We start from the raw sequence: 27,790 nt of genomic DNA, 5'->3' as shown, positions 1-27,790 counted from the left end.
AATATTACAAAAATAACATTAATCATCGCAATAGAATGTTGAAAAGAAAAGAAAAGAGAGTATCTCAAGCATAATTTTTAATTCATCATTTATCACTTAGGTGCTACTTTAGTGAAAGATCTGAATACTTCTTCCACCCCTGCCTTTTTGTGTTCTTTAAAACCGCCACATGTTCCATTTTAATAGACTGAATCCATCGTGTGAGTTACAGGGGAGATCCCTGAAAAGGACATCAGCTCCCCTCAAAGCCTATTTTTAGATGTTCAGGGGGAGCTCTGACACGCTCTGGTCATCCACGCATGCCCCAAATCACATTATTTTTCCCATTACGTCACCTCTTGACCTTCTCTTCACATATTTGGTGGGGCCATGGTATTTTTAATACAAACAAACAAATACAAATGACGACAACACTGCACCGTGTCAGGAACAAGGGAAGTGAACAGTGTGTTTTGGGATATTGTTGAGTATTCAGGAGGCATGGCTGCTGAATGGACGTACAGAAGTTTGAGGAAAAGACATGCAGGACTCATTTTTGCAAAAACTGGCAGAGTCTACCGACTTGTTACTAAAGGCAAGCAAGATTCCCCCAAAGTTCAGTCTATGCACTGTCTCGTTGACATGAATTCACTCTCAATAAATCCCATAAGCAGGTGTAACCACTTGGGGTTTTTTATCTCAAAACTGTATACCCTCTATAAACAGTCATCAAGAAACGCCTGTTGGTTCCAGGAAGTGGCTGCAAGTTTAAACATGCACACCTTGAAAATAGGCCCATTCACTACTATCTGTTGTGTGGCTAGTAGTTTCAATCCGCTGAAATCAGTATGGAAAGACTACCCTGCATCTGCACACCAGTTCTGAACAGCAATACACACCCTTCACTTAAAGACAAGTGCTTGTATAACCTATTCAACCCACTCGGTTGTGTGGCTCCTACGGGAATGGAGATTCACTGCAAGATCTGGCGATCAGTCCGAAACCCCTAAATAATACACCACAGCCTCCCTCTCTACACTGTATATACCGGTTTAATCACATTTATATTTTTTCTATATATTGTTGTATATTTCTATTTCTTTATATCCCTTCACCCAACTACTGCGTGCTACTTGTGTGATGTCTTCTGCTGCTGTAACATTGCAAATTTCCCCATTGCGGGATTAATAAAGGACTTCTTATCTTATCTTATCTTATCACATAAAAGCCATTGCAGCTGTGGCCTATCTGAAGGGGATAGATGTTCAAGGAAGTAGCCAGGTTGATTTCATCATGGAAAAGCTAAGTTAGCCCCCATGTTGGTTCATGCTGTTCCCAGGCTTGAGGTAGGTGCTGCTGTCCTGCCAGTTTTTATGTGTACTTCAGAAAAAAGGTGGAAAAGATAAGGACACCCACACGTCCTGAGCAGTGGCCTTATGTCCACACTGTTCAGGACCCTGCTGGTGCCACCAGCTGTACCTCGATGCTCAGACACCAACTGGCTGACCAATCCAGAGTCTGATATAGAGGTTTGATGCCCCAAACTCCCACAGAGGCACTGGTACACATTGCTTTGGAGCGTTTTCCACGTGGCAACCACCGTTTTAGAGCCTCCCTTGTCCCGTCCTTTAATTCTAAGGGGAATAACATAATTGGCATCACTGTTCAAAGCCTTACAGCTGATACACTGTCACAAGTAAGGTGTATATTGTCATATTTTTAGAAAGGGAAGGTGAGGAGTCTTTGTTTGGAGAAAGGGGAAGTCATCAAGTGGATCCTGATCGTGGTGGCTGCTGATCGTGGACTATGATTACAAAAAGACTGCTTGATCCCTCACATGTGGCTCTCTCCGAGGTTTCTACGTTCTTTTTACCCTGTTAAAAGGGTTTTTTTTTGTCGTTTTTCCTTACTCTTGTTGAGGGTTAAGGGCAGAGGATGTCCCACCTTGTTAAAGCCCTATGAGACAAATTGTGATTTGTGAATATGGGCTATACAAATAAAATTGTATTTGATTCCCAAAAACAGTCCCCTGAGGAAGCTCAGCTCTGTCCTTGATGACAGAGGACTCCTGAGTGTAGGTGGTCAGCTGCAGCATCTTGAGGTTGAGGAGAAACACCCTCTCATCATTCTTGGCTCCAGTCATGTTTCTACGTTGCTGCTAAGCCACTGTCATGAGAGAGTTAGCCATGTCACAAATCTATGCAGCCCCAGTCAACCCCCATTTTTTAATAATAAATATGTAAATAATAAAGACTAGTACTTAAATATAAATAACCTTATAGCAGCTCGCTCCCGATCCCAGGCTGTGTTCTCATGCAGCGATTGTACCGTATCTGCTTGCGGCCGCACTGTGGATATTTTTTATGTATCTGAGGCTGTGATCGACATTTATTCTGTAACATTGTAGACAAGGCATCACAGTGTGCCTGTATAAAATCAGCGGTGAATGTTATATATCCAATTTTAAGCGGGTGCGCACAGTTGTCATTGTGGCTGTACTTTGGATATTCTTAAATGTAATTTCTGATTTTGGGAGGGCCTTTTTCAAATGAAACATTATCAGAATTGCACAGTTGTCTTGTTATGCATATGGCACGAATGCACTTCTTTTTATTCTGCTTTTGGATGTGTTGTGTTGTGTGATGAATTGTGGCTGCATGGGCGCTGTCCGGTGCGGAAAGATGCTTTTGTCGTTTCCTTGTGGTTTGGTGAATATTCAATTAAAAACGATATCTATATAAAACTGTGAGACATATGTGCTTTTATAGGGAAAATGAGAAATTCCTTTAAAAGTAACTCCATGTCTTGGTCCAGCTCCCCTATAACGCAGGTAGAGAATGCTATTGGCACAGATGGTACTTGGATTGCGGCGGCAAAGAAAGAAATCTCCAACAATCTGTACCAAATGTCAAGGAAGGGCAGTGGAACAGAGGCGGACCGATCTTCTGTCTGATCGCCTCAGCACCTAACCCCCTTCACGAACTCAGAACTTGATGCGTTTGGCCCACACAAATTTACACTTGTCGGACCTGAGAGTAAGAGGTTGGCAAGTCTCTGCACATGCCCAAATGTACATGCTTGAGCTCATAGAGTCAGTGGACACTTTCTCAATGCTTTTTTCGCTGCATGGTGCTGTGAAAGTGATCTGTGACATACATTTTAAAAGGAGCCTACAAAGATCTGCAGATCCTTAAGGATGCACGTGGCTGTTTGTTCCATCCCACTCCTTCCGAATGATTGGGGTTTCAAGAAAACTCCTCGACTCTATGCTTTCTTAAATCAGTCCCTCACATCTCACTCATGAAGAGCTTCCAACCCTGCTGGCCGAGATTAGCGTAGGATTAAATGTGAAATTGCTCACACCCATCTCAACTCATGCAGACTCCCCTTTTCTTGTAGCTCCAGCGATGATCCTGACACAAAGTCTGCACCCCTCTTCCTCCTCCAGGGAGCTTTGAGTTGACAGATCTAGATCACCTGCAATGGAAACACGTCCAACATTTGGCAAATGTCTTCTGTGACAGCTGAGACTGTGACTGCGTTTATCAGCGGGACCCCGGCTCCGCTCCATAATCAACCAGGATATTTTGGCCTCATTTTTGGACAAGGAAGTGGACATGTGTGGTCCACCTTTATTTAGAATCTATGGTTAACACTCCAAATAAAGACATAGCTTCCAAACAAATTCTTGTCAAATAAAGTGATTTTAATTGTGATTCTGACTGTCAGGGAAGGGAAAACGTAACTGTAGGTACGATGATTAAAATATAAATAGAAAATAATGTCAATTACAGTGAATTACAAAATATGTGTAATAGTTTACAAATAAAAAAAAAACAACTTTTCCCTATAAATTTGCAGTTAAATAGTCCATTTCCAAATAACATTATTGTGTTGCTCAAGTTAGCAAGTCACATTATTTGCTGTTGCCTTGTCGAGGCAGTGTTGAATTCATAGGAAAAAAATTGTCAGCTTCAAAAAGTGGCATTGAGAACAATTTCAAACTTTACATCTTGAACTGCATTACTCCGTGTCAGCCGACTTCTGTCATACATGCATCATGCGTGTATGTATGACCACTTGTTTTTTTTTACAATTGGTTTAGCAATTTCTAACACACAGCATGTGTACAGTGCCCACAATGATCCATTCTCCAACTAATAACATTTAAACTTACTATGATTAACAATTAATTTGATACACACACGTTCTCTAATGAAAACAGCTGATTATACAGTACACAAACCCGCGTCGTGATGGGTTATACAGGTGAGACGATTTATAAACATACAAATAGCTTCCAAATGGCAGAAAAGGCCATGACACACAGCATTTACAGTATGAAACAGCTTGAAACAGCCACACTCAGACACACCATCCCCAAAAGAGGGTGAATTCAACAGAGTGAGAGGTGGGAGTCTTTATATAGTTCACAGTGCTGAAGGATGTCAGAGATACAATGAACCTCAGTGGTGTCCCAACATAAAAATGTCAATTATTTGTCTGGGCCTTTGTAGGCTGGGCTTTATTCACTATTATTGTTTTCACCCATGTCTGTTTCTTCTTTTTTTGTTTGTAGAGAACTGATTTGCACCAAACCTGATGGAGGGATGGTGTATGGGCTGGGAAGGAACTCATTCAAGTTTGGTTGGAGATCTGGTTTAAGGGCTGGATTTTCTTTTATGACTTTTTGTAACTTTTTGTCAATTTCTCCAGGAGATAATGTAGCCAAGTAAAAATCTGACTTTTTTTATGGTGTTGAGACATGGATTTTAAACAATGTGGTGCAGATTACCAGACTATCATTTCCCAGACCAGATTTCCTTTGGCGGAGGTGTGCTCTCTGCCATTCTAGTTTTATCTTTGTTTACCATGTGAGGAGATCAACCTTGGATCCAATTTTTACTGTCGTTGGTCTAGACAAAACAAAAACGTGACGTTATCCTTCATCATTATGATGTAAGAAAGAACAGGTCTTGTGATATTCAACATTAGTTTGGATCCGGCTCCTTGTGAGAACTGGTACACTTTAAAAAAAAGGTTTGAGACGTCAGTCTGCACTCCAGTCCACTTGGGAGCAGTTATGCATAAATGCTTTAGCTAACCGTCAATAGACCTCAAAAGAATTAGGTTACAAATCACAGCAGACACATAGCAACTGCTTTCCTTGCTTTTCTATATAAATACACAAATTTGCTTTTTAGAGTCCCCACATTTTGTATTTTAAGATTTCAGAAAGCATCGGACTGCTGCTGCAGCTCATGTTACCTCAAAATGGTGCAGCAGCTTCTCCCATAGCCACTGACCTCAGTGGTCCCAACGTTTGGAGCAGCAGGTTTGTGGGGTCAGACTTGTTTGAGTGGAAATGTGTGGATTAGACACAGGCACCATGTTGCTGTCACTCCTCATTAACACTTGCCGTGTTCCACTATCCTCCACATCAACTATAATTATCTATACATAAAGATCCCTCAGCCTGTGAGTTGTGCTTTAGTTTAAAATGCTGGTCTGCACAGTCAGAACCCACTGTACTCTTGTATTCTCCATACTTATTGTGGACAGTGTTCAGGTGTGGAGAGTGTTCCTTGCCATTCCCTCTACAGAGTACTGAACGGACTTCAAAGAAGCGCAGGACACTTCAAAATGACACACGAATGTACACACGCACACACACATGCACACAGAGTGATGGGTGCCATCAGAGATGGTGCAGTGTTCATCCTGGGCTACAGCAAACAGAGAAGCGGAGGCTGGACTTGCAGGTGACCGGTGTGAGAATCTGAAGGTCATCAGTTGTTCTCGAACAGAGAGAGGAGGTCATCGCTGCTGTTGTTGGGGAGGTCGGGGGGGCCCAGATAGGACAGCAGCTCGTCCGGATTGGTCAGCTCAGGAAGAAGCTTCATAACAAAAAAAATTGTGATTAATTGAATTAAATACTTTAGATGCAAATTTCAGGATTTTGTTTTTTTATGCTTTAATCTAGTCATACTCAAATTGAGATACTGAAGGTCAGGACGCATATTTATCTTAAACCTTAACTTAAAATGACCCCTCACAGGGACACAACTACAACCCTTTTCATAAAAAAAATGAGAGGACATATTAAAATCTGTACATTTACCCTCACTGGCACTATACTTTTAGCCTATATAAACAACTTAAATAAAATAAAAAGATTTTTAAGCTTATTGCTCGTAGTAACTTTATGTGCATTGGCTTGCGCCTTTGACTTTTTAATCAAATAACCAGGCCTAAACAGTTTCTCATCTCTTGTACTGATGATTTTCAATCGACTGAATATATACTGAACATAGAAACCAGTAGAGGTTTGAAGAGCTCCTTCCACCTCATAGCTTAATTGTTTATTCTTACATTCTACTCAGTGGTATGTTATTGTGGTAAAGCATTTCTACTACACTTACAAAGAGGGAAATCAAGTAATATTCACATCCTGCAGTCTAAAAATGGTTTGTTCTCACGTAAAACTAAACACATGATCAACAGCTTTTCACTCACATCTAGTGCATGATCGGCTCCCTCTCCTCCAGGTGCTCCTGGGCCTCCCAGACCAAAGGAGCCTTCGCTCTGCATCCGGGGGTTCTGGGTATTGGGGTTCCGCTGCGGCAGCGGGCTGCCGGTGTCACAGAGACCCTGGTTACCATGAACACTGGAGCTGTGCTGCTGCAGGATGTGCTGGGAGTGTTCCATTCGTCCAGGATGAGGGACCTGGCAGTGATGAGCAGGACGAGACACAGAGGAAGAGAGACACAGACACAAAAATAAATCTTTATTTTGGCACTCTGCTACAAGACTTCTCTTATTTGACTGTGTTGTCACCACAAACTGCACTTTGTATGGATCCCTGTGGGCCTTTCGTAATAGAGGCTGAACACCAGAAGTGTGTGACAGTGGAGGAGGATGGACTCACACCCTCAGCAGACAGCCCTCAGCTGTGTGCAACAGGTGGTATGTGCTTAGTGGCTCAGTACTTTGTGTGAGTGAGAGAATCTCCGCTCAGTCAGTGCTGTCTACTTGTCTACTTCAGGTTCAGTTAAAGGCTCTTAACTGAACTCACAAAACCAGAAGGAAAAGACAGTCAGTGTCGCTCCACAGCAGCACATCATGGAAGCTTTTCTACCAAATCATTACAGGTAGACATCCGCCTCATTTACAGGTTTGCTGCTGGGGCTGTGTTTACTTCTTATGACTTCAAACATCGAATTCATTCTATCTGTGATTTGCACAGGGATGCCCATATATTTATTATATGCCCAGTCCAGAGTTATGGGTACATTTCAAGTATAGAAACAAAACAAAAAGTAGTAAGGATTTTTACAATTAAACTTTTTTTATTCTCATAGAACCATCTTAGCCAAGTTTTATGTTTTCAGTATTCCCTTACCCTATACCTGTAAGATTAAAAATATTCATTGTGAAAAACAATTAGTACAAACAGTACTTAAAGACAAATCTGTCAACTCTGTTAGAGCATTTTGGGTTAAATATATAGTAAAAGAATACAATACAATTTAAAAAAATGTGTCTCCCCTAAGAGAACTTTTGTCTCTACATCCATTAAGTCAATTTTAAGGCTAATAAGATGGAGACTTTTGGTTTTGAAGTAAAAATATAAACATGTTGTGCAATAGTATGTATTTCCTCTAAAAAAATAGCTTTAAGAATTAATGGAATGCTTTGAAATTTAATAAAGCACTTGTGACACAGCCTCTGTTTTAAATTCTTAACAATACTACATATCTAAAGCTCATTTCAAAAACAAAATCTTAAACAGAGTTGACACTGACAGTAACAGAGTTGATATGAATAACAGAGTAGACCCCCCATTGTTAAAAGATAAAACATTTCCTGCCCGACATAGAAACTTTTAGAACAAATTTTAAAACGTGAAAATGATTTAATCCTCACAAATACATCAGAATTACAGATCATTCATGAACTTGAATAATAACTGCACGTGCCTCATGATTTACTGATCTGGAAAATCAAATTGGAAACACTATGTTCTAATGAGCATCATCTTATAGCAAATTCAGGGGCAGCCAGGGATATATCCCAGCTTTCCCAGACATAGGCAAGCACATTAACCATGTCCTGGTTATTGGTCATGGACTAGAGAGCATACACATCCAGAATCGGTCACTGGCAAATTCTGCCCATATTTCTTTGTTTATTTCTACATGACTTCCTGTCACTGAGGTTGGTTGTGGAATGATTCTTTTGATCTTTCCTGACACATTTAATATCATCTGACTCACTCACTCATTCTTCTTTGGTGTCTTGGTACTTTTGTCTGATATCTTTTATCAGCACGTTGTGAAAAAAAAGAGTTCTTTGAAGCTCTGGAGAGACTTTGTTTTCCTATCGGTTTCCGCATTTTTGATTGAGGGGAGTCAGACACGTGTCAGTCTCTGGAGGTGTTTATGGTATTTTCGGATGGCGGTTGTTTTCTTTTTCAGCAACATCTTAAATTTTTTAATTTCCCTGCATAATTTGGAATTCTCCCATATTATTTTTCTTCATCCTGACCTCCTTTGTCTGAAAAAATAAAAACAAATTTAAATTCAGATATAATTTAAGTAGCATATTTCTTACTTAGAACAAGGGGCATTTGCACTCATCTAACCATGCATTCTAACACTGCTAAATAAATTGCATTTATACAATTTCACTGTACGAATGTGTCGTATTTCCTGACTTGTATCCTTGTACTTGTATGACTGTGTTTGCTCATTGTGGCAACTGTTGGATTTCTTATTTAACCCAATTTAAAAAAACTAAAAACAAATGTGTAGTTACATTTTCAAAACACATTCCCTGCTCCCTTGAGTTTGACTCCAACAAGGGAATGATGCATTTGTTTGGGGACTATTTTCAGTGGCAGATCAATCCACAAACAATGCTGTAAGTCAGTATTTGTGGCAGCAGGACAGGGGTGTATGTGTGTGTGTGTGTGTGTGTGTGTGTGTGTGTGTGTGTGTGTGTGTGTGTGTGTGTGTGTGTGTGTGTGTGTGTGTGTGTGTGTGTGTGTGTGTGTGTGTGTGTGTGCGCGCGTGTGAACGGTGATGAAGGAACAGATCATGGATGTGTTGTAGTAGTTTCTTGAAACAATGGAGAAATCTAATATATCAGACAGATGATACCCGTTAGTAGAATCAGTGTATTGATAGTTATGATCGTTTTCTTAAGATTTGATGACAATGAGAAAAAAAACTTTGTTATTAACTTGCCTTTCCATCTCTTTCAGGAGATACAGTATGTGCCTCAGTTGGAGTTACATAATAGTCATTTGTATCACTGGGTTTGTGAAGCAAGCTCATAGTACAGCGCCTTCTGGCAGGGGTGTATTCATGTAGTCTACTCAACCATTAGGGAAAATGTCCTGAGTGAAATGAGTAGAAGACACTGAGCATGATCCACTTCACTGTGGCCAGAGGCCATGTCAAGAAAAGAAGAGGAATACGTTTCTGTGCGTTCCCTACAACATGCATTATGCAATAAAAGGGTGATGGCAGGAGGTATTATTTTAAATGTATCTAACCTGGTCAGACTGATAGGGGAGTAGAGGTGGTGGCCCAGAGGCAGAAGCATACTCTCCCAGTGTCGGGGTGCCAGGAGTGTTGGGGAAGTCTGTAAACCCTGTTTGGCTGGAGAATCCCTGGCTCCCTGCAGAAACAAGAATGAACAAATGTTACCTCTGTGAAGAAAACTAAACAGGTCAGTGCACACTTTTATTTTGTCTTGCATAATAGTGGCCGGTGCAGCCTGAAAGAGAAAGGGGGAGGGCACTTCTTTGCATGTTGCTTGACATATTTGTCTGGGTCATCTCCCATCTACGAGCCCAATGATCTGACAGAGCGACTGTGTACAATATGGGCATACATAGATTACAGATATTATGCACAGCACAAGTCAAAAGGACACATGCTTTATATACATTAAAGCCTCTGGGTATATGGTTTTAAATCTTTTCCTCTCCAACAGTGAATATCTATAACATAATAAAAAATCCCCACAATATAAAAATTAACAAATATATTGTTGTGAGTATTAAGTTATAAATGTCTTTATTGTACAGTATTTATCAACAGTTACAACTTCTTCTAAAAATACATATTTTATTATTACAGGTGTATTTTACTATATCACCATTCATTATCTGTTTATACAGCAGCATCCACAAGTAGGTGTAAACCATGGTGTCAACAAGAGGAGTAATGACTTTTGACAAAGACACAAGTGTATCTCTTTACAACTACATTATAGTCTGTTATGAACCATTTATTAAATATTTATAGACTGCCTAGAATTTCTAAATTGGGGGAGATTCAATTTCATAGGTCAAAAACTGTGAGTGTCTCATCTCATTTGAAGCAGCCAGGAAACAGAAAACAAAAAACAGCCCTCATTACAAGAAGCTGAAATACTCGTATGTTTTTGTCTGTCTCCACATCATTTAAGAATTATAATGCTTCAATAATACTTTTTTTTTTAAAAAGCACACTTAGTCATCCCTGACCACCTCCTATTCATGCCATGGAGCTTTCTGCTTCAGCTGATCATATTTCAGGCATCCACCTTCACACCAAACCATTCCCTCTTTCCTTAGGTCACAGTAAAGCTGTGGAAAGTCCCGCTGTACGCTCACAGCTGCAGTGATATAAGATCACTTCGGGTCCCCTAAGGCGACACTGCTGAACCTGTTCTGTGTTTGTCTGTTCATGTCTGACAACAGGACTTAAATCCCTGTCATTTCTAAATCCCTCAAATATCTTCAGGAAAACCCTTAAATCCCTGAAAGAATATGACCTTTTTCACTCTTCCGTAACATCTTAATGAATACAACTTGCCAAAAAATGGTAGCCTGTTATTGTTAAATATGAAATATTATAAGATAATAGCACACACATGATCATATAATAACTACAATTCCTCATGGATGTTGTTTGATGATACTTAATTATTACTTTTGATGATTTTACCTTTTAAATTTGGAAAATTAAACAAAACTATACGTGAACAAATGTTAGAATAAAACAAGATATTTAAAATAGGAATATGATCATGTGTTATTTATAATTTCTGAATTTAGGACAAACAGGCTGTAACTTATGCAAAAAATACAGTTTTCAACATTAGGTATTAGGATTGTGTGAAGATTAAAATGTGTTACAAAGACTTAAGCCTGAAGTGTCCATACTTGAAATAATATTTTCAGCGACGGTGTGCAGACTTTTTCTTGTGTTTCCATTTGGAAGTTCTAGCACCTGTACATTTAATAGAACAGTTGAGTCTGCCTCTTCATATTCAATTTCTAAACCTAAAAATAGGTGAATTCCTTTAATCAGGTTCTTATTTGTGCATCAAACTAACTCATAAATATACCCTGAATATATTTTTAACTGAAGCTGATAAGCTGATGTCCTAAATCAGAAGGATTCATAGTTTATAAGACTGTATTCATTAAAAATAAAGACACCACCACTAACTCATTGACCCCTTTGACTTCCCTCCTCAAATAGAACCTAACCTGGCCTGTTGTAGTCGGGGGTGTTCCTGCCTCCTGCTGTCAGACTCTGGTATGGAGAGGACGCAGGGCCCAGAGCTGCGATCATTTCCATGACGTTGGGCAACACCATGTGGCTCGGGCTGACTGTGCGGCAGCGCTTCAGCACTGGACCGTCAGGCTCCTCCTTTATGTGCAGGTCTGGTTTGATGGGCACTGGTCTCCAACCACACACTGGGTCTATGGTGATCTCCTCATAGTCAGAGCTGGAGACAGAAGAGACAAACGGGTTTTCTAAGTATATTAAAATGCCACTGGACATCAAATATCCAAAAGATAAAAAACACAAACACTTATGAATTTCACACATAAGCTCTTACTTCTGGATATAGACAAGAATACCAAGCATGTACTGGTCGACCTCCAGCCCCTCAAGCAAAGCGGTTTTACTGCAGACGAGAAGAACAAAGTGTTATCTAAAGTTTTCACTGAGAGGAGTGGATCAGAGTGTAGAAAGGCCAATAAATCCATGTTAAATACATACTTGCACACAGGACATCTCCAGGTCCCTCTTTCACAATTAAGTTGCAAATAGGACTCCAGGTCAAAACACTATGAAAGAGAGATGTCCACATTAGACAACTGATATGAAAGATTAGGTGTGTGTGTGTGAGTGAGTGAGTGAGTGAGTGACCTAACCTGTATGTGTCTGCAGTCATGACCTCTGGCTGGCAGCTGGATTCGTCTGAACGTGATCGGGCATTTGAGAGAGACTTTAATTGCCGTCTGCTCCACACCGTCCTCACCGTTCAGACCCGGGGTCCCGGGGATAGTGCCACTGCTGAAATTTCTCTTGACTGAAACAAAAAGAAGGGAACACAGTCACATCCCTGATCTACAACACGGCTGGGCGTTGTGGCAAGGCGTTTTATCTTCATCTTGGTCAATGTTGAAATTATATTTATCAGATTTCTGTTTAATTTAGATTTTTTTTCATTTATTCTTTTCATTTTTAAAGGTCTCAACCTTACTGTGTAAAGTACCTTGAGATAATGCATATTATGATTTGGTTATATACGATTCTATTCTATTTACTGTGGAAAAAGGTCGACTGTGGTTATGAGTATGTGTGTGTGTCAGAGAGAGGGACGTGGTTATTGGAAGGTAAATTGTATAGTGGTTGGTGGGGGGAAAAAAGTGCCATTTAAATGCAGCAATTTACCAAACATATATTCTCTGAGTTCCTGACTAATTGCATCATGGGATGTGTCTAATTGCTGGTCTGATTGTAAGGTGACAGACCTAGTGTACTGTGCAAGAATACATCACTGGTCTGTTTAATGTCAGACTCTAAGTACTGTAGCCCCCAGCTGTGACAGTGACCGAGGTGATGGGTAAAGGGAGCACACAGTCGTCGGTTGCTGAAACTGGCAGGTTAGCGGAGCTGTAGTTTAGATTCTGTGATTTTGTGAATCTGTTGCTCAGATCCGTACTTCAGAGGAACTGCAAGCTCTTGGCAAAGATCTTTTCAATATCACATCAGTGGTGTAAATTAAGAAATGGTGGCTACTGTTGGATTTGGACTCACTCTTTGTGATGCAGTGCTCAGCCGGCAGCAGTCTCTTTTTCATCAAACCCTGCAGGACAGACCTGACAGACGGCCGGTGGACCAGCTGTAACACAAACAGGTGGGACTGGGGGGAGATGGCGGGGGGTTGAAATGGCTATTGCTCAGTTTAAAGTGAGACATACAATCAACAGGTTGCATTGTGACACTGCGTTCATTTCAGAGCTACTTACACAACAGCATGCGGTTACTGTGATCTGTACTGTGTTACGTCCTGGCTGACACACTTGCTTTAGGTACAGAGGCTTGTGGGAGGTTTTGTTGTCCCCTCTCTCAATGGACAAAGGGGTTGCATTGACACTAACCTGATCGAGAGGAACAAAATGACAGAATTAGAGTAAAGGTTCATCTAGAAACCCCTAAAGAGACTCAAATAACAGTGAACACCCTTTAAAAAATGGTGTTCTGACAAACACACACACAGTACCAACCAAAGAAAAAGTGAGGATGCTCACTTGCACAGAGGCAGGCCAGTTAGTGTTCATTTGTCTGTCCTCGTGGTGGTAGCACTTAAACTGCAGCTCCAGGTCAGGTCTGCAGGGGGAGACATAACACAATTAATCAGGGAGAGAATGGGTGGGGTTATCAGACATTCCTCATCTGCTTTTCCTCATGTGGTATTTTAAATGACTCAGGAGGAGAAACGAGAGAGATGCACTGCTCTGAATACACACTGTGTTACAGAGGGTCACAGCTAAAGTCTGGCCTGTGCTTTGAGGCTGCTCATCTTCACTACACAGCAGCTCACTCTACCCTTTGTAATAACAAAATTAAAACACTAGTTTCAATATAAAACATTTAAAAAAAAAGAAATTATATCCTCCCGTTACTCAAATTTTAACTTTTAAAACCAGGATCTTTATCAGTTTCAAAATCCATGTACGTCACATATACTCAACCAAAACATTCTAGACCTGTGCTTTAAATGTAACATGTAATCTCTGATTGTATGCAATTTACAGTATGAGAAGAAAGAAAAATTGGACACCAAATACACACAAAAATCGGCCCAAATCATCTGTTGGTGTTAAAAAAACCCTAAAATCTGCAAAAAGAAAAAGAAAAGATGATTTCTAAACACATGATCAAAAGTCCAATTTCTCACCTCAACATGAGTGTTTTGTAGACGGAGTCTCTGAGCTGGAAGGCGTGGTTACTGACGGCCAGGTTGTGCTCCAGTCTGAACGGCTCTAACACGACACCGTCTCGTACCGGGAAAGTCAGCCGCAGGTCATCACTGGGGTTACCTTGAATGGGACAGAGCCGTGTTAAATAACCTTTTAGATTAGAATTTGCTTATTACAATGGATGGGTCTGTAATGGAAAATTATACCATTATACCACACTACGTATTATCTCTGCTTATGGATACTATTTCATCACAGGTCTCACCTGTAGAGGGCTGCAGGGTGCTGATGTTGGGTTTGGTGTCTGGTGGAAGGTACGGTGGTTTTGTGTCCTGGCCTGGGGATAGGTAGGGGGGTATGGTAGTGCCAGGTGTCATTGGGGGGGTGGGGTTCCCTCCCATCGGTGAGAGGGGATACCCGGGCATCACTCCACCCCGACCTGGCTGAGATACGAGGATGAGGAAGCGTGTTTAGAACGTCAGATCCTCAGCAGTGTATTTCTGTGTGGTCTTAACTGGACTCAGTCTTTAGTAAAAGGGACTGTGGTGTGTGCATAAATGTCTTACCCCGTTCACTGCGGCCTGTGTGAAGGCATTGTATCCCCCTGCTCCTCCTGTTGGCAGGCTGCCCTGACCATTGAACGGCTCCGACTAGTGAACACAAGACAGGAAACAAGACACTCAGCTAATGATCTGTTTATCTGGACCTGGAATAGTTCACAGTGGTGCAGAAATTAGTGTGGCCTTAATTCTTCAAAAACTTTCAGCAGAAACTTTTGAAGATTCCATTTTCCCCCCTTGTTTTGATCAAACCTCATCAAATCAAAAAGTGAAAAGGCTGCAGTCTAATTATTAATGATAAACATGCCTATTAGTTGGTCAATAAAAATTCAGCAAATATAAAAGAATTTCACAATAAAAATGTCATAAAGCCTGAGACATGACAACTTAAAATCTCCTGTTTTGTCCAACGTATAGTCTGAGACCAAAGATATTATATAATAAATTTAAGTAAATAATCACAAACCAGCATCAGGAACTAGAGAATTTTAAACAACTATTTAGCGATTGAAACAATTATCAGAATAGTTAGTCAAATAATCTCTCATCTGACTTATCATTTCAGGTCTAAGAAGGAAAACAAGGTAAGAATAGTTGTAGGAAAGGACATACAATCAAATAACAGTTTATTTAAACACACTAAATTAATACACAAGAATATAATTTAAAATGTGACTATTTCCTATAAAGTTGCATGTGATAAATAAGAGAAGTCTCATCTCAGGTGTTTCAAAGTTATTATTAAAGTGTTTTTATGACTGTGGGGTCAAAGGTATAATAGAGATAAATGTCTGTACAGAATTTAATGCCAAACATGATTGAAGTTATTTCGAAAGAGAGGAGTCCCACAGTACAAACTGTAGCTTGGTCACAATCATACATTTCTGCATTCAAGCCAACCGGAGTCAGTGACACGTTCCCAGCTCTTTGAGAGTCATTCTGTGTCACCTATATATTTTTTGCTTTTGTCAACTTACCCTATATCTGGATTTTTGTTTGCAATACAAATTCTATTTTTTTGCTCCTTGTGACATTTGTTTTTGTCCTACCCTTTAAAAGCATTAAGAGATCCTCAGAAAAAAGGCTTGCTTATGTTATTATGTGCTTATGTTGACAAGAATATTGGAACTTATCTCTGGAATGATCAAAAGTTCAGATATCAATATGGTATCAGCATTGGATGTGTATTATTGGTTGGAAGTGATTACCTTATAATACTGTGGAGGATTGGGCTGAACTGCTCCAGGAGGGAACTGTGCTGGGTTGTGTGGTCCAGAAGGGTACTGTCCCATTAAAGGCATCCGGCTGGAGGGGTAAGAGGGTGAGGGGGCACATCTCTGCTGTGGGCCGGGGGGGTACTGCAGAGGCTGGTTGGGGTATCCCGACATCCCACCAGAGCCGTACTGCTGTGCTGGATAACCCTGAAAAAATAAATAGAGAATGGAGGAGTTACTGAACTGTTGTTATTTTTAAAGTTAATTGAGAAGCAAACACAAGAGTGAGTGACTGACATTTTCTTTCTCTATAACACTATTTGTGAAGGTAATGCCACATCATCCTACTATTCAACCAGTCAAGCCCACATTCAACCACGAAGTGGAAACTAATTGTATATATTTAATTTCATAAACATAACCAGTGGTTTTGCTGTTGGCTAAAGGAATCCAGGACACATGCAGACAGAATAACCAGTCATCAACTCGTAAAACTGAATTTCGAAAGAGTGAGCAAACATCCATGGGTAAACATTCCTCACTAACCTCTGAATGGTAAGGCCGTTTGAGCCCCTGCTGTCCACCGGGATAGCCCACATGCTGGGCCATCTTCTGTGCCTGTGCAGCGTGAGAGGCATATAAGCCCCCAGCGGAGGGTGGAAGTCCGGGCCTGGAATTGACCATCCCACCAGGGTTCATCACTGGAGGGCCACGGGGGCCCGAATGGGACAGGAACTGGGTGCTGTAGGTTGATGCTCCACCCATCTGGGAGGGAAAAGGAAAGCAAGAGACCAGATGAGGGATGGAAGGGTAAAAACAAAGCTCTCTTAGTAAAAAAAGTAAAATCGCTGTAAGTGACTGTAAGAACAGGTGTTTACATCTACTTTAGAATTGGTTTATGCCAAGGAGGAGGCTGCAGAGTGAAAACATTTGCATAATTAACTGCAAAAAAACCAAACATGCATGTTGAGAGGGATGGTGCTGTACATTCCTGCATCTACTTTTCATTTGAGCTCTTTAATAAGAATCAACAGAGATAATGACTGTTTGCTAAGCTTCTACAGTGACTCTCATTATGTAAATAAGAAGTCTGTAGAGTAAATAGTCTGGCATGGGAGAGCAGTGTCAAATTATGTGATGTCTCTGCTGTTAATAAGAAACATGTGTCGTGAGTGTGTGTTAGCAGCAGAGGAGCAGCTTCTGCTTTGCAGCCGTCGGGACCAAACATCACAACTCTAAACCAGGCACGGTGTCAAAGATGTAGTTTTTCCTGAAGTCAGTCAAACGTTAATGTGTGACTTCCAGTGATTCCTCTGTCATTAATGAAAGACCGCATCTCATATAAGAGCGAGACTATAATTGATTTCAGTGTAGTGAGGCATGCATGAGGAGCAGCTCAGACATTTCTCCTTTCAGTTACTGCCACAATAACGTAATACAGTGATACTCTACAGAGGATCTATAAAATGTCTGTGTATGAAAATCATTGGCGCTTACAAATAACAGTAGAAAAGTAGCAATTACATCAGAACCATCTGATGAAATGAATACAATATTAATTTTAAACTGACCAGAGGTCTCAACCCTCACCCAAGCTAAATTTATTTTTATGTAAACATTAGGAGAGAGAACCACACTAACATGTAAACATGTGATTCACACTGATTCTATCATGTCATAAACTCACTCATGTTGGGTGTATGTGTTGGGACAGGCTGTGTATATTTTCAATAACTCATCAGATCCCATTTATTCTTTGGAATTTGGCACATTCAAGGGTAAAAGTTTACTGAAACACAACCCTGGGAAATACACTGAAGACATCTTTCACTGCAGCACTGGCCTCATGATGTTAAACTAACTAATTAAAATGAAATATGTAATCAACTTAATCTGCTGGAAAACTGACAGGGACAGGCTGCATCTGCATTGGATCCATTTAAGAAAAACAAATGAATTGGGTCTGGACTGGCTGAGCAACATCACTGCATTCTGCAGACCCCAGGCTTTGGTACAGACCTAGACATTTAACAGGGAAACCTGCACATTCAAAACAAATAATTAACTTCAACTCCTGTATTTCAGTGGTTCAAAAATGCCTTCTGCAGAATATGAGGATGTGACATCATATTTAGTCTGCTTCCAATCAGGCAAGAAATCAGACAGAAATAGGGTTCATTCTTATTGTGGGTAGGGGTATAACCATTAGATTTGTGATGTGTAATTGTATAATTGTATTGATTACCCAAATAACACCAATAAAAAACTGTTAAACATAGAAATAGGGTTCATTCATTTCTAGAGAACAACAAACACAAACTAGAAAAATGACATCCATGAAATACAAATCTTATCAAATCTTATTAATATTTAGGGTCAAATTGATAAAGAGCAAAAAATTATTCTTTGCTTTTATTTAGGTGTGTGCAGCTTTCCCAGTTTCTCCCTTACTTCCTTAACTCACTAAAAAAAAGTGTGAGTCTTCCCTCCCTTCCCTGTTTTTATTCTTTTCAGGCATGTTTACCTGTCCATAGCTCAGCTCCTGGTGCTGTTTTTCCTGTATTGCTGAAACAGTTGCTGTGGCAGTGGCAGTTGCTGTGGCGGCGGCGGCAGCAACAGCGGCGGCAGCAGCCTGAGTGAAGTCTGAGGGAGGACGCGCGCCCAGACCGGCACCTCCACTGTTACCAGAGTAACTGCAGGGTAGAGGGGAAGACGGGGGAGATGAGTGGGCAGTGAGCTCAGAGTACTGATCGTACGAGCGTGAGAGGTGTCGTCACGAACATGAGTCAGAGCAGTGGGTGAAGAGCGGCCACGTTGACATATGTTAATGCAAAAACCCCAAAGCATGACAACAGCACGTAACAAACAGCACAGTCCTGAATAAAAATATATACAAATTCAATTATCATAGTCAATTGGTCCTTTTAATATGTCTGTGGCATGATCAGTTTTGAAAGTAAAGGAACCTTTAACCAGACACACTGAGTTTCTTGGGTTTGTGGTCTTTTTATTTTTTTAAATTTTTTTTCTTTATTCCTGAGTTCAGTGTCTGTGATCATCGTGAAAGTGAAAGTGAAAAGTTAGCTTGACCTTTTAAGAAAGGCACAATTACGAGAAATACACCAGGTTGTGTATTTGGTTTGGTTGTCAATATGCTGGAATTTCCCAACAGGGTTAACTGTTGCAGGAGCTTGTTATGAACCTTTGAGTTGACTTGATGCGTGTGAAGCATAGATGTACTGATCCTCCATCAATGTTTAGGATAAACATATTTTCTATTTCTTTTCTTGAAGAGTAGAACTTTGTGAAGCTGTGGTATTTTCAGTTGTGGTTATTGGGGGCTCATCCATGTGCCATGTTTGTGTGTGTTAACATAGTGACCTTCACCTTAAATTTACTTCTAATCACAACACCCATACTGTCCTGACATCTGGACATCCATAAGAAAAGTTTGAATACAATTATTGCTGGTTTGCTAAGGACACATATCTGAATGAGGTTTCCTCTACATTAAAAAAATATAAGCAATTTAATTTACAGTTCTATTTTAAGGATAATCCCTTGTTGAATTTCTTCTCCGTTAAGCTGACATTAAGCGAACAGAAAATCATTGAGCATACCTTCCACCATAGGCCGAGGGTTGGTTGTAAGCGGCGTTGGGGCGTCCGTACATCAGTGGGTGACCGTAGCCTTTAGATACAGCGTCTCCATAAGACTGTTGTCCCATAAACTGGGAGGCCATGCCAGGGCCCATACCAGGGCTCATACCAGGACTGCCACCAGGCATCATGTGACTGCCAGAACTTTCACCTGGACCCATGGGTGCACAGAACACCTACATACATAGGAAAGGGGGAGAGGAGGGGGTTAGGGGTGGTTATCACGGTCATAAGAACCATAAAGCGCTGAATGTGTTACATTAAATCAGTTACAGAAAGCAAGTGAAAACACAGAAAGACACACTTAACAGTCACATTCACCTGAAAGAGAAACTACAGCTAAATGTTCTGGAAGTTCTTTAATTAATACATTTAATGAAACTCAGAGCCAAGTATTGAAGTGAATGATGGCATCCTGACCTGTATATTATTATCAAGTACTATAAAATGTAAATTGGTTCCATAATAAGTTAGGTGCTGTAAGTCTTCTACCATGGCCAAGAACCATGGTAGAGCAACAGTTACTTTTACTGAAATTAGAAAGGAGGAGAAGAACATTGGTGGAGATGATGTGTAAGACCATTGAACTGATTCGGGCATGAGGAGGGCGAGTTTTTAGTGCATGTATGACCACTGACAGATATGGACCAGACATGATAACACACAGACCAATCACAGTTATTTGGGTCTGTGTTGTCATGATGTGCAGTTACATTTCAAGAGAGTTGCGTGTCAGTGGACAGTACAGTAGCTACAGGCTCGATTCTGCAAAGTACATATTGGCCTTAACAGACAGACGGCAATCAGACTATGTGACTACCAGCTCAAAATAGGAACAATAACAACAAAATTATGAAACTATCAATCATAGTCAAAAGAAATATGATAAAAAGAGCCACAGCTGTACTTTCAGATTTCAAGTTCCAAATGACAGGCCTTAATTCCCTGCTCTGAGATAAACAGAAGCGTTTTATCAGCTTCTGTTGTTTCTGGTTTTGTGTAGTTACAGCTCACGAAACAAAATGTCCCAGAGTCATGTGTTACCTGACTGTGTGTGGGATTGGTCACGCCCCACACTGTGGTTACTACAGAGAGAGATCCTGGGTGCTGATTGGTGCCTGGTTGCCAGGAGACTGGGTCATTTAGGAAGGGGCCGTCACTGCTGCAGAAGGATACAAAGCTGAGTTGGTGGGGATTGTTGAGGAGAGAGCGTTCATTCACATATCAGATATAACAGTTCAATATCAGAGTATCACAACATTTTATTATTATCCATTTCTGTTTCACACCTTTGGGCTCAGCTGTGGAGCAGAGACAGTGCACCTAGGTGGTCAAATCATCATTTACTGCTGAGTTAAAGATTAACCTGAGGGTGGTTTCTTCATCTGACAGTTGAGGTTACAAACCATTTCCTCAACAGGAAACAACCACATTAGCAGTACTGTCATACCACATTATTTGCAGGGTGCCTTTGGCTGAAATATTTTCTACCACCACTGTCCTTTTAATATTTAAAAAAATTATTTCACAAAAATTTGCATTTTTTAGTAAAAGAATCACAGGCTTAGGTTGACATTAATCCAAATATACATCAGCCTAACTCCTGGTTTGTTTGTTTTTCTTCCTCTCTTCTTTCTTCACTTCTTTTCAGCCGCTGCTCGTCATGTCAGTGAGTTAGAGACACATTTCTTGCTTTCATAGCTTTCCAGAGAGCGACAGAGTGGTCAACAGTCTTTGTGGCTGCGCTCAATTAAAGGCTGTTCTGGCTCGATAAAAGCTCAAAATCAAGATGCTTCCAAAATGTCTGAACAAGAAACACTCGACAGCTGCTTTGTCTTAACAGTGTGTAAGAAAGGATCAGACTGGTTGGTCCAGTTTTTAGGGAATTTTTTCATCTTTGCTCTTCTAATTATTCATAGATCAGTCTGAGGGCAGTGATGCCTGCACTATCAAATGAAAAAACAAGCAAAAAATAAGTATTACATGTTTTGCTTAAATCATTGTGCAAACAGATGTGTGTTATTTCAAAGGCTTAATGGATTAATGAATGTAAAAGGATATAATGTAAAATCCAATATTCAAGTAGAGCAGAAAGCCAAAAACACCAACTAATAGTGACTATCAGAGCGCACTACTATAGTATAACAATATAGGAGAAGTTAATCGTTAACTTTGCAGAAACACAAGTATCGATAAACTGTTAATCCCATCTCTCTAAAGGCTATAATTATATAAAATAAATGACCAGTGTATAAGAGGCTCTGTGTGAAACTGAAAGTGAAAAATAGTCGATATGCGCATGATGTGCACTATGCCAGTCATTGATTATCTATCTGAACACACACTGCTGTCATTTACCTGTATCTTATGTTGACTTTGTCACAATAATAAAATCAGGAATTTATCAGAACCTCATGGATGGCTGTTGGTTAGCACAGTGTTTATGAGACATAATAAAATCACTTTTTCATTCTCTGGTCAGACAACAGAAACAAGAAACGGTATAGAAGAGGCCACAGAGAGCAGTAGACTGAAGGGCAGACTAAAGCTGTTCTCAGATATGACCTGCGGAGGACCTGCAGACAGTTTGGTCCAGACTTTCACCAGAGGTTTCCTTTAACATATGAACAACCCAGCAGGAGATTCTTAGCTCAGAGGCATTCACAACAGCAACAAATGATCCACTGTGTTCAGGTGAGAAGTGGTGCAGCAGACAGATGCATGTAATGTATTAATTCTGCTGCGGAAATCACGTGATTTTGTTTACACCACATCGACCCTGTTCGCCAAAACCGTTCTTGTCTGCTTCGTGTATGGCTCTGCTTTTTCATCAAGAGATATTTGTTTTTGCATTTATACGTCTGTCGTGTGTTAGAAACAGACAGCAGAGGTGGCTGTCCCTTTGGTCATGTGTCTTTGCCGCAAAAGGATAACTTCTCATGCCGTTTTAATTTTGATGATTGAGACTGGAAGTACCAGTGGCACAGAATTTCCTCAACTTTTCTTTAGTACGTGATAAGAAGTTGACAGGACTCTCTGAACATGGAATTTCACAATCCTAAAAGCACTCACTTCACTGGGAGGAAATACCGCAGCATGCAGCAAGTTGCTGCCAGCAACATTTAACATTTACAGAGGAAGAGATTTATCCACTTTTACAGTTGTTCGGGCATTTCACTGTATAAAGAGGTTGCTATGGAGACAACCTGAAAACACAGGTGAAGACGTTTATCTCACGTTTGTGTGCAAATAACTTGATAAGACAACTCAAAGTGAACTGACCAGTTGATGACCAGCTTCATGACAAGTGATCCAGATAAACCACATTCAGTAGCTGTAGACAGCTCAGCTTCTGCAATGCAATGTGACTACATCTGTCATCTGCTGTCTCATGCAAGCCCACATTCCTGGCAAATTACTTCGAGACGCAAACACTGGAATTCTACTGTTAAACTTGCAATCATCGCAAAAAAAAAAGGTAAAAAGGTTGCCACCTTCTTGAGTTTAAAATTCCATTGTGCATTCTTTTGGCCTCTCATAGGCCTCTAAACACAATCTGTCACCTGAACTGGATTCCTGGATCCTATTTCATGTCTCACCAATACCTTCAGCTACAAGTGACACACCAACGCAACCACCGGCATCGGTCTGAATTCTTGCTTAGGTTCAGTGACACAAAGACAGAGCTGGAATAAGTTAAACTTGTTTCCACCGCACACGCCCCTGGGCCCAACAACAAAACCATAACAAATACAGCACTGGGCAAGGCAGGTGAGGTGTCACATGGTTCACCTGAGGACACCGAGTTTAATGTCACCACTGTGTGTTTGTGTGTGTACCTTTGTGGATTGGGAGGCAGGGAGGGTTTCATGGAGTTGAGGGGGTTCATCGGATGAACGGGGGGATCATCAGAGAGCCCCCACTGTCCTCAAGTAGCAGCTCCTGAGAGAGAGAGAGGAGGAAGACACACACATAAAAAGACAGTTACTCAAAGCTCATTTGCTGCACAGCAACAATTTATCATCACTGCAGCCCACACTGTGTGCACTAAGACATAGTGCCCTCCCACTCATAGCCACTCACTTTAATCTCTGTGTGTCTGGATGTGTCTCTCTCTCTGTGTGTGTGTGTGTGTGTGTGTGTGTGTGTGTGTGTGTGTGTGTGTGTGTGTGTGTGTGTGTGTGTGTGTGTACATCAAAATGTTAGCCTATCACTGACTGCTGTAGCTCTGATACCTCTCAAAAGGAGGGGGAGGGGTGCTGGGAGCTAAATTTAGCATGCTGATTTCAAAAGGAATTTAAGAGAACGGAGATGTGAGGAGGCAGACGCTCCGCCCGGGCACGCCGACGTACAATCAGTCGCTCGCCAACACCCGCTTGTTCTTCTTGTTCCTCGATTTGGTTCATTTAATAACAGCCCTTCGTGTTTATCCGCCACCTTCCCTTCTTCAATACGTGATCTTTTCTCTATTTCCTACACAATCCTCATTTCCACTCTGCTGCTGCCAACTGCTGCTCTCCTCCTACCTCCCACTAATGATTTTCTTTATCTGACGGTTACCAACTGACATGCTAATTTTCCAACATCAGAGCCTTGCCTCAACATCCCCTCCCCCTTGGTTCTTCTCTCTGGTTTCCCTATTGCACTTTGCAGATTTGGGTCAGACACCCCACATCTTGTACAGCAGGAGGGGAGGAGAGGGCTCCTCAGATCACATGACTGAAATACCTGTATTCCCTCCGATCAAAAGACATTGTCAGCCTCCAAACAGCACCTTGCAACTTCCATCACAGCTGAGCAGCTAAACCACACAATGCAAGAGGTCTGTCTTCATCAGATGCTGCAGCACAGTCTGTACCTGCAGAGGAAGGATTGAGACACACTGTTCCCTCTGTTGACCTCAGCTTTCAGACTGTTTTTCACCCACGGCTCTTTGTGCTGCCTGTTCTTTTCTTGTCCTCTGCCTCTTCCTGTGCCATCAAACTGACAGCCAAAACACTGCGGGCGCTCAATCAACCCTCAACTGACCCAGTGCTCCCACAGCCACTGTGTTGTTTGGTTAGCACTGATTTCAGCTTTCATGAGCAAAAGGAGATGAAACAGAAAACATGACATGAACCTGTTCAAGGCAGTTTAGATGGTGTGGTGTTTTAAACCCCCAAAAATGTTATCTGCAAATCATATTCTCACAGTTTGTTATAACTGTTACAATCATAAACAGGTATTTGTTGGTGAAACTTTGCATATTGCATGTACTGTTACAATATGAAAAGGCTAAAGGTGTGTACTTTTAGTACGGCTGAGACAATGTTTTCATTTCTTTCATTTCATTTTTTTCAATTTAATCAAAAGTTAAACAAATATGATTTCCAAGAGTCTAAGGTGACATCTTCAAATGTCACTCCAAAGTGAATGCATTCACAAAGAAATGCAGCTAAATGTCATTTCAGAACCTGGAGCATTTGGTATTTTTGCTTTTTCCATCTAATCAATTTATTCACTTATCACTTTGGCCTTAAATTACACAGTGAGACAATTGTTTATATTTCATATAGCAACTGTTTTACACTCAGAGGAGGATGTGGTATATGGTGGCAGCATCAACCTGCTCATCATTACTTTACCTGGACTGCTCTGATATGATTATGTAAAACAGCCTTAAGGCCTTTGAGAAGTTACGTTTCATAATCAAAACCAAATTACTAACATTAATCCAAACATACTGTAATCTCTATACATTCAATTTCGGCAGCTAATCACATCTTGAGCCAAAAGGCCACAATCATATTCAGTTAAAGTGATCATCAGTTTGATTTAAGTCACAGCTATTAGTGATCCAGTGTGCATCAACTGCTTGAGGGGAGGAGAGAATGGCAGCTAGTCAGCAAACATGATTAAACACTTCCTCTGCTTCTTAGTCAAATACAAAGCAAAGAGCCCTTTACATAATTTATTAACTGCCACTCATTGTTTTCTGAGTCGAGCCGTCCCACAACCGATCAAGGTTCTTACTTAAGTGCCTCTTTTATTTTGACAGTCACTTATCAATACTGACGATCTCATGACCCAATCATTCATGGCACAATTTATATTGGGAATAAAATGAAATAATCTGACAGAGAATTAATCAGCAAAGATTTGATGAATCCTTTAGGTCTTTCCTCAAGGAAAATACCTGTCACCCCTCTCTACCTGCAGTTGGAGGGAGAGGATTTTCTCTGGTTTATACCACTGTCATTTGGGTTTTTGGCTGTTGATTGAGTGAACTAAAGAAGAAATCTAAGAATGTCTTTCAGGCTTAATTTTTCCGATGCCATTTTTCCCCACCCAATACATATTGCCAAATTGGCATTTTAGCTAGGTGTGGCGAACACTACACTACTGAAAATAAGTTATTCTTCGCTGCTCTAAAAACAGCTCGACAGTGGCAGTGCAGTGCAGTGCAGCTGTTGTTTTGAGACGGCAAAGAAGAAGTGATTTTAAGGAAAATAAATTTGCAGTCTTATCTGGATGAAACGAATATACTATAAAAAAAAAAAGACGTGAATATAATAGACGTGGTATTGGATCGGTACATAGATTTGCTTACTCGCCTTTGACCTGCATTTCGGCAGTATCTGAGGTATCTCTGATGCTTTATAGGAACATCTCTAGTTTGAACCCAAACTATTTTTTTTCCCAGAAACCTAAATAAATAGCTGCTCTTAAACTTAATCAAACTGCCACTGAAAACTGGATGAATTAAAAAGTGACGATAGTAAGTCAACTAAGTCTAAAAATGTGTCAATATCATCTTCTGATCTCACACAAGACCCGAACCTCAGTCTCATGTGTGAAAGTCCTGAGCTCAACTCATTTATCACCTCAACCTCTGCACGACATGGACTTGGTCGCTCTTTGTGAGACCTCTCCTGACTTCCCAAAGCCTTCGTAAAAAGTGGTGTTTAATAAGCATCTGACAGCAGCAGATGTTTAGAATGTGACAAGGCTCCATATTAACAGTGCACTTTCACAATTTCCGTTGTCCTGTACACATTTTTTTTAACAAAAACATTCCTGGTGAAGACGAAACAGGTCAGGAGAGTATTCTCAACAAATATAACCTCTACACAGGTAGAATTAATGGCAACCATGGATCTGAGCCTTCAGCTGCTAATGTATTGTGTCACATTACTTAATTAATATTTCATATATGGTGCTTCTCATCTCAGCTTCAGGTCGTAGGTATAGACTGAGCATCCCCCCCATTTCTCTCCTCTCCCTAAACTGTCAAGGCAGATCGCCGCCTACACTGATGTCTGGTTCTACCAGAGGTTGAGGGAACTATTGGGTTTCTCCAGAATATTGTAGGGTCTAGACCTTACTCTATAAAGTGTCTTGAGATAATGTGTGTTGTGATTTGGCACTACACAAATACAATTTTATTCAACTGAAATGAATTTCTGTCCTTTCAGCCAACACAATCAATTAAAAATGTGCATTGTATTCTAGCCTTAGTTAGTAGATAGGATGGATCCAATACTGGGTCTGAATTCAATAAGATCCTTTAGGCCTGCTCTGTACGAACAAGGCTAAGAGCCATTGACAGGCTGTAATACAAGTCATGACAGTGTGTATATTATCAGATACACCTGGAGGACACTGACTGAACCTTTAAAGAAATAAACCTGGCAATGCACTCAAGTTAACACTCATGGCTAATGTGCCATTAAGATGCAACTAATGAACATTTTCATTTGTAAATATCCGTCTTTAAGTTAAATAGTCACTTTATCCGAAATTACTTACAAAGAGGTACCTTCTTCAAAATACCACGTTTGTACAGCTCAAAATCGAATTAGGAAATATTATTTTTACAATGAAATAAAACAGAGAAAAGCAGGAAATGCCTGAAATTACCAGCCTGGAACAAGAGAATATTTCACATATCATCACATGATAAATGATTTAAACAATGAATTCACAGTCAGTAAGATGCGTTTCAGTTCTGGCACTGATATTTAGTATAACAAATATTTTTATTCTCAATTGATGTACCTATTATTTTCACAATTAATTGATTGCATCTATAAAATGTCAGCAAATAGAAAATAATTATCA

At 40.5% G+C, this 27,790-nt stretch overlaps 1 protein-coding gene across 8 annotated transcripts in view; it reads right to left on the bottom strand.

Moving 5' to 3' along the window:
• Positions 1 to 3,664: 3,664 nt before the first annotated feature.
• The window catches only part of zmiz2 (zinc finger, MIZ-type containing 2), a 26,736-nt gene continuing 2,610 nt past the window's right edge, over positions 3,665 to 27,790 (bottom strand). For 3 of the 8 annotated variants that reach the window (XM_035141756.2, XM_035141757.2, XM_035141759.2), the window contains exons 2-20: positions 23,530 to 23,632; positions 20,735 to 20,852; positions 19,652 to 19,866; positions 18,556 to 18,724; positions 16,578 to 16,796; positions 16,026 to 16,238; positions 14,824 to 14,907; positions 14,523 to 14,700; positions 14,236 to 14,377; positions 13,562 to 13,664; positions 13,304 to 13,435; positions 13,092 to 13,197; positions 12,203 to 12,360; positions 12,048 to 12,115; positions 11,884 to 11,952; positions 11,528 to 11,769; positions 9,539 to 9,663; positions 6,496 to 6,705; positions 3,665 to 5,876 (exon numbers count right to left, since the gene is read on the bottom strand). In XM_035141756.2, the coding sequence (XP_034997647.1) occupies positions 5,769 to 5,876; positions 6,496 to 6,705; positions 9,539 to 9,663; positions 11,528 to 11,769; positions 11,884 to 11,952; positions 12,048 to 12,115; positions 12,203 to 12,360; positions 13,092 to 13,197; positions 13,304 to 13,435; positions 13,562 to 13,664; positions 14,236 to 14,377; positions 14,523 to 14,700; positions 14,824 to 14,907; positions 16,026 to 16,238; positions 16,578 to 16,796; positions 18,556 to 18,724; positions 19,652 to 19,866; positions 20,735 to 20,852; positions 23,530 to 23,579 (2,709 nt within the window). In that variant the 5' untranslated portion in view covers positions 23,580 to 23,632 and the 3' untranslated portion in view covers positions 3,665 to 5,768. Of the gene's footprint in view, positions 5,877 to 6,495; positions 6,706 to 7,308; positions 8,536 to 9,538; positions 9,664 to 11,527; positions 11,770 to 11,883; positions 11,953 to 12,047; positions 12,116 to 12,202; positions 12,361 to 13,091; positions 13,198 to 13,303; positions 13,436 to 13,561; positions 13,665 to 14,235; positions 14,378 to 14,522; positions 14,701 to 14,823; positions 14,908 to 16,025; positions 16,239 to 16,577; positions 16,797 to 18,555; positions 18,725 to 19,651; positions 19,867 to 20,734; positions 20,853 to 23,529; positions 23,633 to 27,790 lie in introns of those variants that run through there. The other 5 variants (XM_035141760.2, XM_035141761.2, XM_035141763.2 and 2 more) reach the window with 4 other exon arrangements.

The sequence above is a fragment of the Hippoglossus stenolepis genome, chromosome 18 (assembly GCF_022539355.2).
Source record: "Hippoglossus stenolepis isolate QCI-W04-F060 chromosome 18, HSTE1.2, whole genome shotgun sequence".
NCBI lineage: Eukaryota > Metazoa > Chordata > Actinopteri > Pleuronectiformes > Pleuronectidae > Hippoglossus > Hippoglossus stenolepis.
Note: the sequence above shows the minus strand (reverse complement) of the source record. Positions and strands in the feature narration are given on the sequence as shown.